The 15,488-nt window shown below is 43.6% G+C and overlaps 1 protein-coding gene across 2 annotated transcripts in view; it reads right to left on the minus strand.

Moving 5' to 3' along the window:
- Positions 1 to 15,488, minus strand: part of LOC137335162 (DNA topoisomerase 1-like) — a 70,962-nt gene that overhangs the window by 6,307 nt on the left and 49,167 nt on the right. For both annotated transcript variants that reach the window (XM_068000319.1, XM_068000318.1), the window contains exons 13-20: positions 13,930 to 14,074; positions 12,434 to 12,577; positions 11,305 to 11,490; positions 8,986 to 9,054; positions 6,754 to 6,868; positions 5,828 to 5,955; positions 3,871 to 3,965; positions 2,822 to 2,971 (exon numbers count right to left, since the gene is read on the minus strand). In XM_068000319.1, the coding sequence (XP_067856420.1) occupies positions 2,822 to 2,971; positions 3,871 to 3,965; positions 5,828 to 5,955; positions 6,754 to 6,868; positions 8,986 to 9,054; positions 11,305 to 11,490; positions 12,434 to 12,577; positions 13,930 to 14,074 (1,032 nt within the window). The remainder of the gene's footprint in view (positions 1 to 2,821; positions 2,972 to 3,870; positions 3,966 to 5,827; positions 5,956 to 6,753; positions 6,869 to 8,985; positions 9,055 to 11,304; positions 11,491 to 12,433; positions 12,578 to 13,929; positions 14,075 to 15,488) is intronic.

The raw sequence follows: 15,488 nt of genomic DNA on the forward strand, positions 1-15,488 counted from the left end.
TCAATTGCTTAAAAGCCTGTATTAACTACATCCCAGCTCTCAGGTGAACTCCATACTGAACGGCCATCCTCAGGCACACAGGGCATTTCCTTTACGGATCTCGAAGGCAACGCTTTGGACAATTTTACGGGCACTGTCCCAACAAGTTCATTAAATATCGGTAAGCTGCGCAAACTTGCAGCTAAAGCTTTTCATTCACCCACGTACAACATTTTAGGAGCCAAGCCAATTTGTAATACATTGACCACGCTTTTAAATCTCAAATTAATGCACAATCTCAGCCAAATTAAATAATCTGTTACAAATTACAATTTTGTTTTGTGTGCAAATATTAGTTTCGTAAATCTCAAAATGTCAGGCCTCTAACAGTTAATGAGAAAACACTGCAAAAAAAAAAAATTAAACCAGTATGCCAGCATTCTCAATGGAGAGTCTGATGTTTTGAAAGCTACCCAGTCAATCATTCACTCACCCGGAATCTCACACCCAATCACATGTCCCCTCTCCACCATCCATAAAAACAATGAACTTGACGGAAAGCCGAATCACGGTCAGGAAACAGTCACATGCAGTACAGTCAGAGCCAAGGGAAATAAACAGATCACATGATATTTGTGGATGAAGGCAGCCAGTCAGCCAATTTCAGTCCATCTATCTGGAAAAACTATACAAGCCCCCCCACCCCACTTCTGTCTGGTTCTTAAAATGAACGCAGGGTTTTACCTCCGCTATTCTACTTGGGAGTCCATTCCAAGTCATAATCACTCCGAAAAACTTCCCGATATGCCTTTGTTACCTCTAGACTCGACTATTCCCATGCTCTCCTGGTCGGCTTCCCACCTTGCTCCCTCCATAAACCTGAGCTCATCCAAAACTCTGCTGCCCGTTCCTAACTCGCACCAAGTCCTGTTCACCCATCACCCTCGTCCTTGCTGACCTACACTGGTTCCTGGTCCACCAACACCTCGAATTTAAAATTGCCATCCTTGTTTTCAACTCCCTCCATGGCCTCGCCCCTGCCCATCTCTGTAACCTCCTTAGGCCCTTCAACCCTATGAGATCTCTGCACTCCTCCAATTCAAGCCTCCTGCGCAATCCCAAATTTCACCGCTCCACCACTGGCGGCCGTGCCTTCAGCTGCCTAGGCCCTAAGCTCCAGCATTCCCTCCCTAAACCTCTCCGCATCTCTACGTCATCCTTAAAATCTACCTCTTTGACTAAGCTTTTGGTCATCTGTCCTAATATCTCCTTATATGGTTCAGTGTCAAATTTTGTTTGGTAACACTCATGTGAAGCACCTTGGGATGTTTTACTACATTAAAGGTGCTATATAATTGCAAGTTGTTGATATCATTCAACTCACTATGGATTTCTCGAGTTGCCCCCTCAGAATCGCCTCTCCTGGATCTATGGCTGAGCAGTTTCAAAAAGCTGGCCAACCAATGGCTCACTGCTATCAATGGTCTGTCTAAAAGCAGATCCAGGCAACTTCACAGAAACATACGACTAATTACAAATGTGGCTCCATCTCAGAGTGGCAAGGGTGAGACGAAGGAAGGCAAAACGAAAACCGTCACAATTAAACTCCAAACATCAACCCTACCTCACACAACAACCATTCTGCAACGTTCCTTCTACTCATGCCATAGAACATAGATACCAGACTGAAATATGCTGGCATCTTTGGAATGATGTGAGGAGATCGCATCAGGTTTTCTTTTTAGACAAAACCCAACTGCATTCCATAAAAAGGAACAAACACATTCCTTAAAGTAAAAGGGACTAATCACTGAAAACACCCAGTTCTACCTGCTGCTGCTTTTTTTGCAAGGACCTTTTCCAAACACATTCTCTCTGTTCCCATCACCACAGGCAGTGTATCCTACCAGCCAGGTAGAAGAGAACCCGTGAACATGTGTGGAAATTCACGTGATATCTCCAGGGGAAATCATACATTCTGCCCAGATGTAGCAACTTCCAATATCTCCCTTCCGTTGACTACAGATTTTCAGCACACTGCCGTTTGCACTTGGCATTAACTCACACGATCACAGCAGTAGAAAACAGCACAATGATATGACATAACACGGTCGGTGATTTAACAGCTTTTGAGCTGGAAGCAGCTCTGAAAGGAAAGCACAAAGTAGTGCATTTCCACTGCGATTTTATAAACTATTCCCATCACACACGCCACTGTCCACAAAACAAGGAATCGTAGGAAATTCAGGGTCCCCGAGGAATCTAAACTTGAGAAGTTGACTTGTTTACATTGCACACTGAGCTAGTAACATCTTTGTCTGTGAAAAGCCAAACTTTTGCAAATAGAAAGGATCCCGAAAATCATTTTCCTCTTCAGTGAGTGGATCAGTGCTACTGTAGGAAATTTAGGAAAATGCTTCCACTTTCGAGCAGCCCCTGCCCCTGGAAAATCAAAAGAACTTTAATTGCGGAAAAAGGCTATTTGGGGTATTTCAAGTTTCAGATCTCAAGCACAATTATTTGCAATGACTCCCAATGGCCAATGAGAGGTTTCCTTCAGCCATCAGAGAGTGGGTGCAGATGAACATTTATACCCCAAAAAAATCCTTCCTTTAATAAATATTTGACCAGATTCCTAAATTCCACTTTTTGTATATTCTGGTTATTCAACAGCCATGTTACACTTTCTTTCAGAACTTTAAATCTGGTGCCCCCCGCCTCCGCCCAGTTGTTTAATGCTATACTTAAAGTGAATAGGATCTTGGGCTGCCAAGGAAACTCTTCACCTGGGAGGAGCCCAAGTGAAACAATTACAAAATAGTGGCCTAATCTGTGCATTTACCAAGCAATGCTGATCCTAGGATCCAGGTAGTTGAGTTTGGAAGTCCCAAGGGCTATCTGCTTATTCTCTTCCCGGTCAGTGGCCTGAACTTCCAATTTCATCAACTGTTCTTCAAGCCTCTGTAGAGCTTTCTTCTTGCTTTCCACAGATCTGTGTAGAAAAGGCATAAAATGAGTCTTCATGAGGTGCTCTCTTTCTCTCTACCGAGAGTTCATTAGCCACATTGAAAGGCCCAATTATATTATCTTTGTAACAAAGGACCAGCAAGTTACCCCTCATATCTTAGAGCAGTGGCAACACCCAAACAGTAGAAGCAGCAAAGCCAAGGGCATGGGAGAAGGTAAGAGGGAGCAGATATCTGTTAGTGAATTATAGGCTGCTAATTAAGGCTGGGCTGTCCATATTGTGGACCACAGGGTCCATAACAAGCCCACAAAAACCACAGTAAAAAACAGTCTGTAATTGCCTTATATTTGGCTCACCCGAGTGAACTTTAACAGGTCTGGCTGTTTGAAAAGGTGGGTGGAAAGACTCTGAATCCATCTGTAACTTAAGTTTCGGTAAAAGGGTGTTCTGATGTGAATTCAATTGCATTGAATTAGTTCTTAAATTTAGCAATGGTGATTAGTTGGTTGCTTTGCAATAAAGCGCTTTGGGACATCCTGAGTTTGTGAAAGGCGCTATATAAATGCAAGTTCTTTCTTTCAATTGATTCTGTGTGGCCTGCTGGGCTCCATGGATTGTAACTATATGACCCAGAAGACAGAATAAGTTTGGACACCCTAAATTATATTCCCTTTGGATTGGTCTTCCTAATACATGAGGGGTAACTCAAAATGTCCTTTGTAATGGTGGGGGAGGGGAAGGAATGTGTGCAGGTAAGTAATGCTGTATTACAGGCTCCAATTCATTTGCCCATGTTATTGGGCTGCATCCCCAAACTAACTTTCAGTCTATATCAAAGTTAGTGCAGTAAATAGAACAGAAGCTTGGAAATGCCTGTTCATTCAAGTTTTTTTCAAAAAAATGAATTAGCATAAGCTGCTTACTTTCTAGATCTTTCATCCTTTCTAACTTTATAGTCAGCTTTGGCACTCTTCAGCTCTCTCCTGGCTAGCCCGATTTGTTCTTTCTTTGCATCAATCTAAAGACAAAGAGAAAAATGAATTTGCACAATTTGAACAGAACAGAAAATCCAGATCTTCAAAACAAATCAAAGAATTTACCCAAAGTTATCTCGGAGGTGGTGTGCTTGGGTGAGGGGTGAACAATAAACCTATTATACTATCGATAGGCCCACTAAATATATAACAAGACCATCGCACTCTCCGACTTTCCAGAGACTGCATATCTCAGGCTATAAACTACAAATCAGGTTTATTAAGTAAAATTAAACAGAAGAGCAGAAACAGATTTCACTTGGTTAGAATACTATACTCCATTTCAAGACAATAAAAAAGTGTATACTTTTAGCTGTTCTCTGCAGTGTTTTAAACAAATCAAGCTCTAATGAAACACTTTTACATGAGAAAAGCAAACTCGAGCTCTTGTTTCCCTCTAACCAAGTGGCAGTACAGCAGGAAAGAGAAATTATATGTGCCATACGTGCACTTAGATCAAGCAGCTTCTGATTAAGGGCCACCAAAAAGTACCATGGAGGTGCCCTTCGAGCCTGTTTCCATCCCCAAACTGAGCTGTATGTCTAACCATCAGAGTACCCCTTCCATTGAGACAGTTGGTGGCGTTTCAATAGCTTGGTAGATTAGTAAATGAAATAAGACTAAATATGGGAAGATCGCTGATGTTTAAATATAATATTTTAGGATTTGAAACCAGATGGATCTCGGTCACAAGCAACAACTGGCTTTCTTCACCCACTTGCTACCTTCCATCAATATGGCTGAAATTCAAACCTCACTTTGTGGAGAACCTCAGACACGGGCCCATTTCTTCACATTCTGCAGCACAGTATCGTGTACAACATTAATTAGATCCATAGAAAACTGGGAATGCAGCAACAACTTGCATTTACATTGTGTCTTTAATGTAGTAAAACATCCTAAGGTGCTTCTCAGGAGCGTTATCAAACAAAATTTGATACCGAGCCACATAAGGAGATGTTAGGACAGGTGACCAAAAGCTTGGTTAAAGAGGTAGGTTTTAAGGAGCATCTTAAAAGGGGGACAGAGAGGCGGAGTGGTATGGACAGGGAATTCCTGAGCTTGGGGTCTAGGCAGCTGAAGGCATGGCCGCCAATAGTGGAGTGATTAAAATCGGGGATGCGCAAGAGGCCAGAATTGGAGGAGTGCAGAGATTGCAGAGCTGGAGGAGATTACAGAGATAGGGAGGGGCAAGGCCGTGGAAGGATTTGAAAACAAGGATGAGAATTTTTTTTTTTAAATCAAGGCGTTGCCAGACCAGGAGCCAATGTAGGTGAACAGGGCTTGGTACGAGTTAGGAAACGGACAGCAGAGTTTTGGATGAGCTCAAGTTTACAGAGAGTGCAAGGTGGGTGGCCAGCCAGGAAAGCATTGGAATAGTTGAGTCCATAGGTAACAAAAGCATGGATGAGGGCTTCGTCAGCAGATGAGCCGAATAATCTGGCTTACTTTTCCATTGCAAATTTCCTCCTTTTTCTTGAAATCACAGGCTCCTGCTAAGGTACAGTCCCAAGGGCATAAGGCATATCACCCAATTAACCATTCTTCATATGTGAGTCAGTTAGTACTGACGAGTTATTCAGCCACCAAGGGCATCATAATTGACACAAAATCTAATTTTCACTGGACATCTACACATGGGGATTATTGGATACTGGTAGGAGCAGGAACCCTGGCTGATATTGCCTCTTCCTAGCCCAGTGCAATAGAGGCCAACTGTGGTGCCAACTATTCAACGGCAGAGTGGGAATCAAACTTTGGTCTATATGGCTTGATACAATCCCAGGTGGAAAGCAAGTTTATTTTATACAGGGATTAGGGGGTGGGGGAGAAAGCTCTTACTCACTTTGGTCTGCAGGTTTTGCATCGACTTCTCAAATGTTTTTGGGGGTGCCCTCTGATGGTTACAAAGGATAGCAACTGCTCGGTTGGCACGATTGTAAGAAAGTATTTTTGCTGCAACATTTTCATCCGCTGTAAACAAACAAGACACAGATTATTAGGAGCTGTGAAGTCACAATGAAGCACAGTAGTACGGGTGCTGCAGCTGCTGCAAAGCTGCACAGATCAGTCAGGCAGTCACTCTCGTACATCAGTGCAACGCCAGTACGCCCCACCTTGAAGTTTTAATGCAATTCAATGTATAAAATTTATATCTACAACAATATATGCTGAACAAAAATATCACTGGAGTGACTGCAAGGCGCCCAAAGCTCTTTGCCCAATTCAAACCGTGGTTCAATTAAACGAGCCAAGCTTTGCTCTTGCAATTTAAGTCACCTGGATCCCTCAGCAGGATCACTGGTTTGGCATCGTTCCAAAAGTATTCATTACTCTAGATTTAAACCTCACCATCTGCATTAGGTTTTGGACTAAAATCAAAAAAACAGATTTTAGGTTCCCTGACCAAAGCATTAAAAAAAAACATTCTATAGGCAAAACAGGGAAACGATCAGAACTGAACATCCGAACGTATTAAGGCAATGCCCGAGCTTGGCCTTATCTTGAAGCAATTAAACCGGTACTTAAGGTGTCTCCTTTCTTCCCTGTTCCAAAAGAAACATTACTAAAATAAAAACAGAAAATGCTGGAAATACTCAGGTCAGGCAACACAGATGCTGCCTGACCTGCTGAGTATTTCCAGCATCCACAGTATTTTGCTCTTATAGTAACATTACTAAACTGGATAGGATGGAGAGAGGGGGAAAGAGAGGAGCTCTGGCCTCTGGCCTGGTGCCAGCACACAGATGGCATTGCACAACCTGCACTTACGGTTGGTCAGTTCCTTCAGCTGCTGCTGCAGGGTGATAGAAGCATTGTAGGTACGGAACACTTTAGCAGTAAGTCCGTCCATTAGTTCCTGGAGATGCTTGTTGAGGATTGAAGTCTATATATAAAAAAAGAGGAGAGAGTCAGTAATACATGCATGAAATAGCATATTAGCTGGAACCTGGAGACAGAAAAACAAAATCAGTGTTAAACAGAATTATTTTGCTCAAACTGCTCATCGTGTACTATAAAGCTCCATTCCCCTTCTGAATAATGGGATCCAGGAAAATTTCTAGAATTTCTTCACTCAAACAAGAACTTAACCATGGGTGAAGGAAGGTGCCCGAAGCATTGGACAAGTTTATTTCGACACCATTTCGGGAGCAGCAGAGAAAAATATCAGAGGGATTTGGAGCATTGATTTTTTAAAAAAAAAACGCTCATCTAGAGAATATGGAATAGAACGCATGGCCACAGGTCTGCAGGAGGGTGCCAGGGACGCTAGACTGGGGAGAGGAAGTGGATCAGCTGGTACATGTGTACAAGTTTCAGGCTGCTAGCTACATCACTGATTACTAATCAGAGAGAGAATCTGATAACAGGATATAACTGTGAAGCCGAGGTCATTCAGTGAAGACACCAGATGGATCCTGTATGTGTTCAATTTAGTGGGTTTTTTTGAGGGGATAGAGAAAGAAAAAAAAACTGTGGATGTATCTGAAACATGTAGGTGCGGGCTGCCCTTAAAATGGCAATGGACATTCTTTGAAAATTGGAATTTAAGGGCATTATAAGGAGAGTAAAATATAATTGATGGCTCCTTCCCTCATTACAACATTTCTACACCTTTCCTACATTACACCAGCACTTCAAAAGTATTTATAAAAAGTATTTCATTGGCTATAAAGCGCTTTGGGCCATCCAGAGGTCATGAAAGGCACTAAATAAATGTAAGTCTTTCTTTATCATAAGCCAAAAGCCACTGGCCCACAACCTACACCATGTTCTTCACCAGTAGCAGTTCCTGCCTAAAAAGGTACGACCCCACCCACTTCATCCCACTCCCCATCTTCCTCCTGTACCAAAGGGGCTGCATCCTTGGTGGCTGAAGAAACAGTCCCAAAGCCGACTGGATCTGGCCATAACAAGGCGGCAGTGCTCCCTTTCCTGCAGGGAAGTGCTTGACCTCGGCTGACAGCCTTCCTAAAAGCTACACAACACATGAGACAGTGGATGAGGGAGGAAAGTAAAACACGTGATAGAATCATACAGCACAGATTGAGGCCATTCGGCCCATGCCGGCTCTTTGTAAGATCAATCCAGTTAGTCCCGTTCCCCTGCTTTTTCCCGTTGCCCTGAAAATTTTTTCCCTTCAAGTATTTATCCAATTCCCTTTTGAAAGCCACAATTGAATCTACTTCCACCATCCTTTCAGGCAGCGCATTCAAGATCATGGCCACTCGCTGCGTAAAACATTTTTTCCTCACGTCGCCTTTGGTTCACCTTAAATCTGTGTCCTCTGGTTCTCAACCCTTCCACCAATGGGAACAGTTTGACTTTATTTAAACCCTTCATGATTTTGAACACTTCTATTAACTCTCCTCTCAACCTTCTTTGCTCTAAGGAGAACAACCCCAGCTTCTCCAGTCTATCCACGTAAGTGAAGTCCCTCATCCCTAGAGCCATTCTAGTAAATCTTTTCTGCACCCTCTCTAAGGCCTTCACATCCTTCCTAAAAGTGCGGTGCCCAGAATTGGACACAATACTCCAGTTGTGGCCGAACCAGTGTTTTATAAAGGTTCATCATAACTTCCTTGCTTTTGTACTCTACGCCTATTTATAAAGCCGAGGATCCCGTATGCTTTTTTAACCGCTTTCTCAACCTGTCCTATCACCTTCAAACATTTGTGCACATATATCCCCAGGTCTCTGTTCCTGCACCCGCTTTAGAATTGTACCATTTAGTTTATATGGCCTCTCCTCATTCTTCCTGCCAAAATCTATCACTTTGCACTTCTCTGTGTTAAATTTCATCTGCCACGTGTCCGCCTGTTCCATCAGCCTGTCTATGTCCTCTTGAAGTCTATTACTATCCTCCTCACTGTTTACTACAGATCCACCAATTTGTGGCACTGAACGTTGGTGCTCCCTACCTGCTGTGCTACCCTAATGAAGCTTAAAGCAGTATCTGATTCCCTGTGAGCCCCACTCATATTTCACAGCACTGCTACTTACATTGAGTCGGTCGAAAAGGTCATCTTCAGGTTGCTTGTTCTCCATAAATAATTGAAGATTCTTGAACACCTGAGGTACACAAGGTAAGAATATCATGAGGCACTACAACTTCCCTTACCAGGAAAAGTACTTCACTTCAAACAAAAAACCCCAAATTGGATTGGATCCTTCCAGCTCCGCTCCCCTCCACCCCACCCCTGTTGGTACCATCTCCTCTCTATCCTTTTCTATTCAGGTACTTTTACTTTACAGGAGTGCAGCTGATTGCAGATGTCCAGTTCGGTCAGGTGCATTCTCAACATCAATAGAAGGACCTACAGCGCAGATCCTCAAAATGGTGAAGCTATGACTCTGCCATTGGGTTAGGCCTCCGGTTCTTGGAAAGTAAACCCAGGGAGGCGGTTCAATGAATTTACACAGGAGACCAGCACACAGCATGGGCTGTCACCAGATGCAAGGGGCAGAATGAAAAGGAGGGGAATAGATATGGGGGGGGGGGGGGGGGGGGGGCAGGGGAAGAGAAAGACACAGCAGCACACTGAGATCACTTTCCCCAGACAGAACCAAAAAATAAAGCAAAAAAATACATCTTCAGCTAACTCAGGCCCTTTAGGCCTCCAAACATATGCATTTAAGGGGAAGCTAGATAAGCACATGAGGGAGAATGGAACAGAAAGATATGTTGATAGGGTGAGATGAAGTAAATAGAGTGGGAGGAGGCTCATGTGGAGCATAAACACCGGCATAGCCGAATGGCCTGTTTCTGTGCTGTAAATTACTGATAATATTTGTGAATTCTGAGACACCAGTTTCTACAGGGTTTAATCTTAACTTTAGATAATATCTCACATTGACACTCACATTTTAGGAACACAGAAGCTCATTCCATGCTATGCAGCCACAGCCAAGTGCTGAGACAGAAGTTAATTAAGTACAGACTGTACTGTGCACTACAGCACTGCGTGTACTTTGGGGGCTGGTAAACAGATGAAAGCCAAGCCCTCAGGGGTTGGAAGCCTGGTTAAAACAGATTGACAATACTGTAAAGAACAAGCAGATCTCGTCAGGTCAACAACTCTTAACAGGCTTTAAAGCTTTCACAATACTTGTAGGAGTACCCAAGAACACGTTTACCATATGTTAAAACATACAAAACTAGAACCAAATGTGTTAACGGTACTGTGGACTTAATAAAATGCTACAAATAAGCTTCCTCCCACTCTCCAAATCGATCCAAACTAGAAACAAAGATTTCAGCTTCAGTATAGTGCAGTCCAACTCTCAGCGCACTGGCTTGTGCCAAGAAATGTGGCAAAAAAAATGGCAAACTGTAACCGTTATATCACAGGGGATGACCAAGGGACACTTCACAGAGTACATCTCCACACTGATCTACGTAATAGCCCGACAAACTCTCATTAAAAATACAATCTGCTTTGAGCCTTATTAAGCTACCAGGATGCATTTATCTGGGCAACAAATGATCAGGATGCATCAGTTTTACAGTTCCCCATACAACGCAGAGTAGCCTGTACTACAGATGGGACCTTTGCGGTGAGTAATCCGACAGTGGAGTTTCGAATAATGTTCTAGATGCGGGGTACAAGCTATATCCTAATTTGAGGAGTTCAGATGATCAATAAGCAGGATAGTGGCTTCCTTGGGAGGGGGCAGAGATATGCCAACAGGCTTGTGTTGTTTCTTCTGAACAGATTTTCAAATACAGAGATAATCTGGAGATCCGTATACATCATACATGCATGTCGGAAGTTATTTGAGAAACGCAACATTTAAGTAGCTGCAATATCAGTTTCCGTACATCATTGCAGTAAATCACCCAGGTTACACTCAAATTGATTGCTATGCTAGGCTGTGCAATCTTGAAACAGCTACTGGTGGAACACAAAGACTCAATTTAAAAAAAGAAAATTATTCCAAATTTTCTCGTCCTCCTGTTGGGTTCGGGTTCTGCTTGTGCCAGCAGCATTCATGCCCTGTTTAGGTGGTCAAATAAGATGTTGTAAACAGCACCAGTGGGTCATTTAATTGTGAAAGAGTGGACTGCAATCAAATTCTCACCGGTTATCCAACAGGGACAATGATCAGGAGCGGGACCCTCGCCCTGGGCACCCATACTGCCACCCCACCAGAGGTCAGCTAGCTTGGCACAGACTGGGAATCAAATCTGGGGAGGGGGGCGGGGGAGTGAACACCTTCCTATCCTGTTATGGCTCAGCTACACACAGTCTTTAACAACTGAGCTAATAGTGGAGCTAGACTATGAAGAATGAATGCAATAACAGTCCCACCAAATCTTACCCTTTTTTCCACTGGCACTTTGTTGTAATATCGGATGGAGTCTTTGCCCAGGAAGTCAAATTCGACCATGTATTCCTGACCATCGAGCTCTGCGTGCAGGTTGATGTGTTCCACTCGCAGGGAGCAACAACCCACTGTGTCTGCAGTCTCCCCTTCTTCCTTCTCATTACCAGCTCTCAGAGCTAGCTACATTGAAAGAGAAAAGGAAGAAAGTCAGAGCTAATAGATTTGGAGAGGTACGACCGGGGCACAAAGGAGGGACCCTACAGCGAAACACTTGCACCTCACTGCATCTGCAAAGACCCTGCAAGTATGGATCGGTACGTGGACACCTTCCTATCCTGTTTTGGCTTAACTACACACCGTCTTTAACAACTGAGCTAATAGTGGAGCTAGACTATGACATTTAAAAAGGCAATTGCGTCAGATATATTCTTCCCCTGCCCACATACACCTCTTCCATTTCACTCCCAGCCAAAGGAGCTGTAAATCATTACACAAATCTAGTCAGCTGTCAGGAAGTGCAGTGTGCAGGCATGAAGGTTTGACTCAGTCCAAGTTCTTTTACCTACGAGGAAAGTAATTTCTGACATGATTCGGCTTGGTGTGTGGTTTACATTTACATGCTTTAATATTCTGGACCAGATGTATAATATTCCAACGAAGATTTTTTTCTCAATGATTCTAAAGTGGTAATTCATTGATACGAGATCAATAAATCCACTATCCAGGCCCATTACAACAGTTACTACACTTCCAAAGTACTTCACTGGCTGTACAGCACTTTGGGACATCCTGAGGTTGTGAAAGGCGCTATATAAATGAAAGTCTTTCTTCTTCCTTATTAAAAAACTAAACACATGCTAATTCTGGGGCGAGCATGTAACACTTCCTGGAAGTCTCTGAGGTAAGGGCTGCTTTGGAATTAAAGACATTGGAGGTACCGTAAAATGGGATCATTAATCTATGGTAGGGGAACCCTTCAACAGAAAGGTATGTTGAAAGGGTCCAAGAGTAGAGGAGTATATCGCCCTCACTTGTGCTCCATCCCTGCTGTCCAGCGGTATCTCCATTGGGATCGATACCATGCACAACATGGATCTCACCTGCAACAATTTCCTTCACTCACCTTGTCAATAAAGTAAAGTGCGACAGCACGCTGCCGGATCTTCATCTCCTTCGACTTCCAGTCCTCCCTGTACTGTGCACGAATCTTGTCCACGGACTTCTTCAACGTCCGAGCCATCTCGTATTTCTGCCAGTCCTTCTCACCCTATTTAAACAGAAGAAACACGGTCAGTGTTTCTCTGCTGCGGGGAACTGAAGGCAGTTCATCAGCGGGTGACTTGTGCCTGAGGACCTAGGCCCAGGATCAGGATTAGCAGGTTCTTCACTCCAAGAGTCAATCACTGGCCCAAAACTGCTCAATGAAAAGAATTAATGGCACGCTAACAAAATCGCGGGGAAAACACGGCTTTGAAACGGTCGATTTCCGACTATCCGATTCTGTCAGTAGGTCATTAGTTATGAAAAACAGCAATCATGCACCCTCAATCATGCACCCTCCCCCCCCACCCTGATTACATGCTGCCATTATATAAAACAAGGCGGCATGTTTACTGAGCAGCAAATGATTTGGACCAACATCAATGTTCTTTTGCTTGCGGGTGACTGGTCTTCATTATCGAAGACGACGACCCTTGTTGCAAGGAGAAATCAAATCGGTGCCAATGGTATGAAGGCCAATACAAGAGACCTGCCTGTTTGCTAAAACAGGGGCAAAAAGTGTTAAGTTAGGAGGACAGGTTGCTTAGACTAGGCTTGTATTCCCTTGAATATGAAAGGATAAGGGGTGCTCTAATAGAGGTGTTTAAGATGATTAAAGGATTTGATAGGGCAAAGAGAAACTATTTCCTCCAGTTGGGGAGTCCAGAACAAGGGGTCATAGCCTTAAAGTCAGAGCTAGGCCATTCAGGGGTGATGTCAGGAAGCAATTCTTCACACAAAGGATAGTGGAAATCTGGAAACACCCCCTCCCCCCCAAAAAAAAAACTGGTGAGGCTGGGGGTCAATTGAAAAATTCAAAACTGAGATTGATAGATTGTTAGGTAAGAGCATTAAGGGTTATGGAACCCAGGCGAGTAGATGGAGTTAAGATACAGATCAGCCATGATTTAATGAATAACGGAACAAGCTCGAGGAGCTGAATGGCCTACTCCTGTTCCTATGTTGCTGTTCACATTTCTACAGTTGCTGTTTGTCCTTCAGGCAATCCAAGCCTAGCCCTTGTATCCACCTACATGCCCACCTATTGCTAATTGCCAGCTTCTCAGATCAGCCGCAAGATTTTCCCAGCTACTGTCTTTGAAATTATACAGTTCAAAAAGCTGCGTTTTATATTACCAGCAGGCAAACACCTGTTTCTCTTGCTCCCCCCTCACATAAAAGTTGGCAGTTTTTCATTACTCCGCACTCATCAATCCTGTCTTGCGCAATAAACAGTAACTTCTACAAAACAACACCTTTTACGAGAATAGTTTTAGTGTAGACCTGGATGCAGCAGATCACACGGCCGCTCTTTGATTGGTGTTCAGTCACATGCATTCTCTCAAGACCTCGTCGTACCTTAATTCTGGAGCTGGGGTTCAGCATGATGTATTTGATGGAACCCTGGATGTTCTCTGTCCATGACACTAGCCAAGTAACCTTGTTATCATGTCGTACCTCCTTCCACTTGTGGCCTGGAGGAGGTGGTGAAACCTTGGAGTCCCTGGAGACAAAGGGGAGAGCTCAGTAACACGTTAAGAGTACTAGATTGTCATAATTTTCCAACCACGAGACTCTTGTTCCACCTACCCCTTTTGTACGTTAAAAATCGCCATAGTAATTTATAACAGACACTCCCCGGCCATCAGAAAAGATCGCTAATAAAAAAAAAACCCGAAGAACACACACGGTCAGGCTGACAGATACAGCAGCAATCCTACAGCTCCCCTGCGTTTAATATTTCAGCACAGCTCGTGACCTGCCTCAAGAAGCTTTGCCTTAACAGTCTATGGATTTAAATTCCCATTCCCCACTATCCAGAGCACGGCCTTAACGAAACTTTCAAAGAGGTGGAAAACTCAATTTGGTCCGCGGTTCAGAGTTTATTGCTGCAGTACCTGTTCTTCACCACTTGGGGGAGCATTCAGCAGCAAGTAATGAGAGCAGAGGGACTTCTTTCATTACAAGCAGCAAGAGCCAGCCAGCCCTCATGCCTCCCTATTTGGATGATTTGTGATTATGGCACCAGAACTGGTCCTGGAACACCCACTGAGCCGCTCACTGATGGTCCTGTAAGCACAGAATATATCAGCTGAGCAGCTGGCAAGAGGGATGACCTGAAATGCCAGGGCTGGTTTTGAAAAATATACCAAGATTATATAATACACAACATTCAGAAGTGAATACAGCACTTCATTAATGTAACCCCTCCTTGCCCTACTCTGAACAAAATGGGGTTTTACATGTAAATGGGAGTGTGCAAAATGTTGGACTGCAGCCCTCATTTTTGCTACAGTTTACCTGAGCAATCAAATGTGCCACAAAACGATTCTCACAGCAAAGCTAATTTTGCCTGAAAGTGCTGACAGTCTTGGATTACGCAACAAATTCGTTCGATTGATATTTCCCGACTTGTAGCAAAGTTGTGTGAATATTACTTTTAAACATTCAGATGGCACTCCTGTACAAATATTTAGTCAGATTCTTACCAAAACTGTTAAAGAACATTTCCCCTCGGCTCTGTTTCATTCCGAAAAAGACAGACTGGAGATTGTTCCTGCATTTGAGTGTGGGCTGAAAGGCAGTAGGAGGAGCCAGCAAACTTGTGTGGAGAGACTTAACCCTTTAGTCCTGCATTACAACAGTGACTACACTTCAAAAGTACTTCACTGGCTATAAAGCACCTCAGGACTTCTTGAGGTCATAAAAATGCAAGTCTTTCTCCTTTTTTCTTCCTTATTTGGGGGAGGCTTTGGTCTCCCTCTGCGGGCCCACTCCCCCCATGGCCATTCTTCGTGTCCGAGCTAGAAAGTGACCGCTGGCGATATTACAGACTATGTGTGTTCTCACCAAAGATCCACAAATGTGCACTTTGCAGCAACTGTAACTGAATGGAATTTATCAGTGAGAACCCAAGC

This window comes from Heptranchias perlo, chromosome 19 (assembly GCF_035084215.1).
Source record: "Heptranchias perlo isolate sHepPer1 chromosome 19, sHepPer1.hap1, whole genome shotgun sequence".
In the NCBI taxonomy this organism is placed as follows: domain Eukaryota; kingdom Metazoa; phylum Chordata; class Chondrichthyes; order Hexanchiformes; family Hexanchidae; genus Heptranchias; species Heptranchias perlo.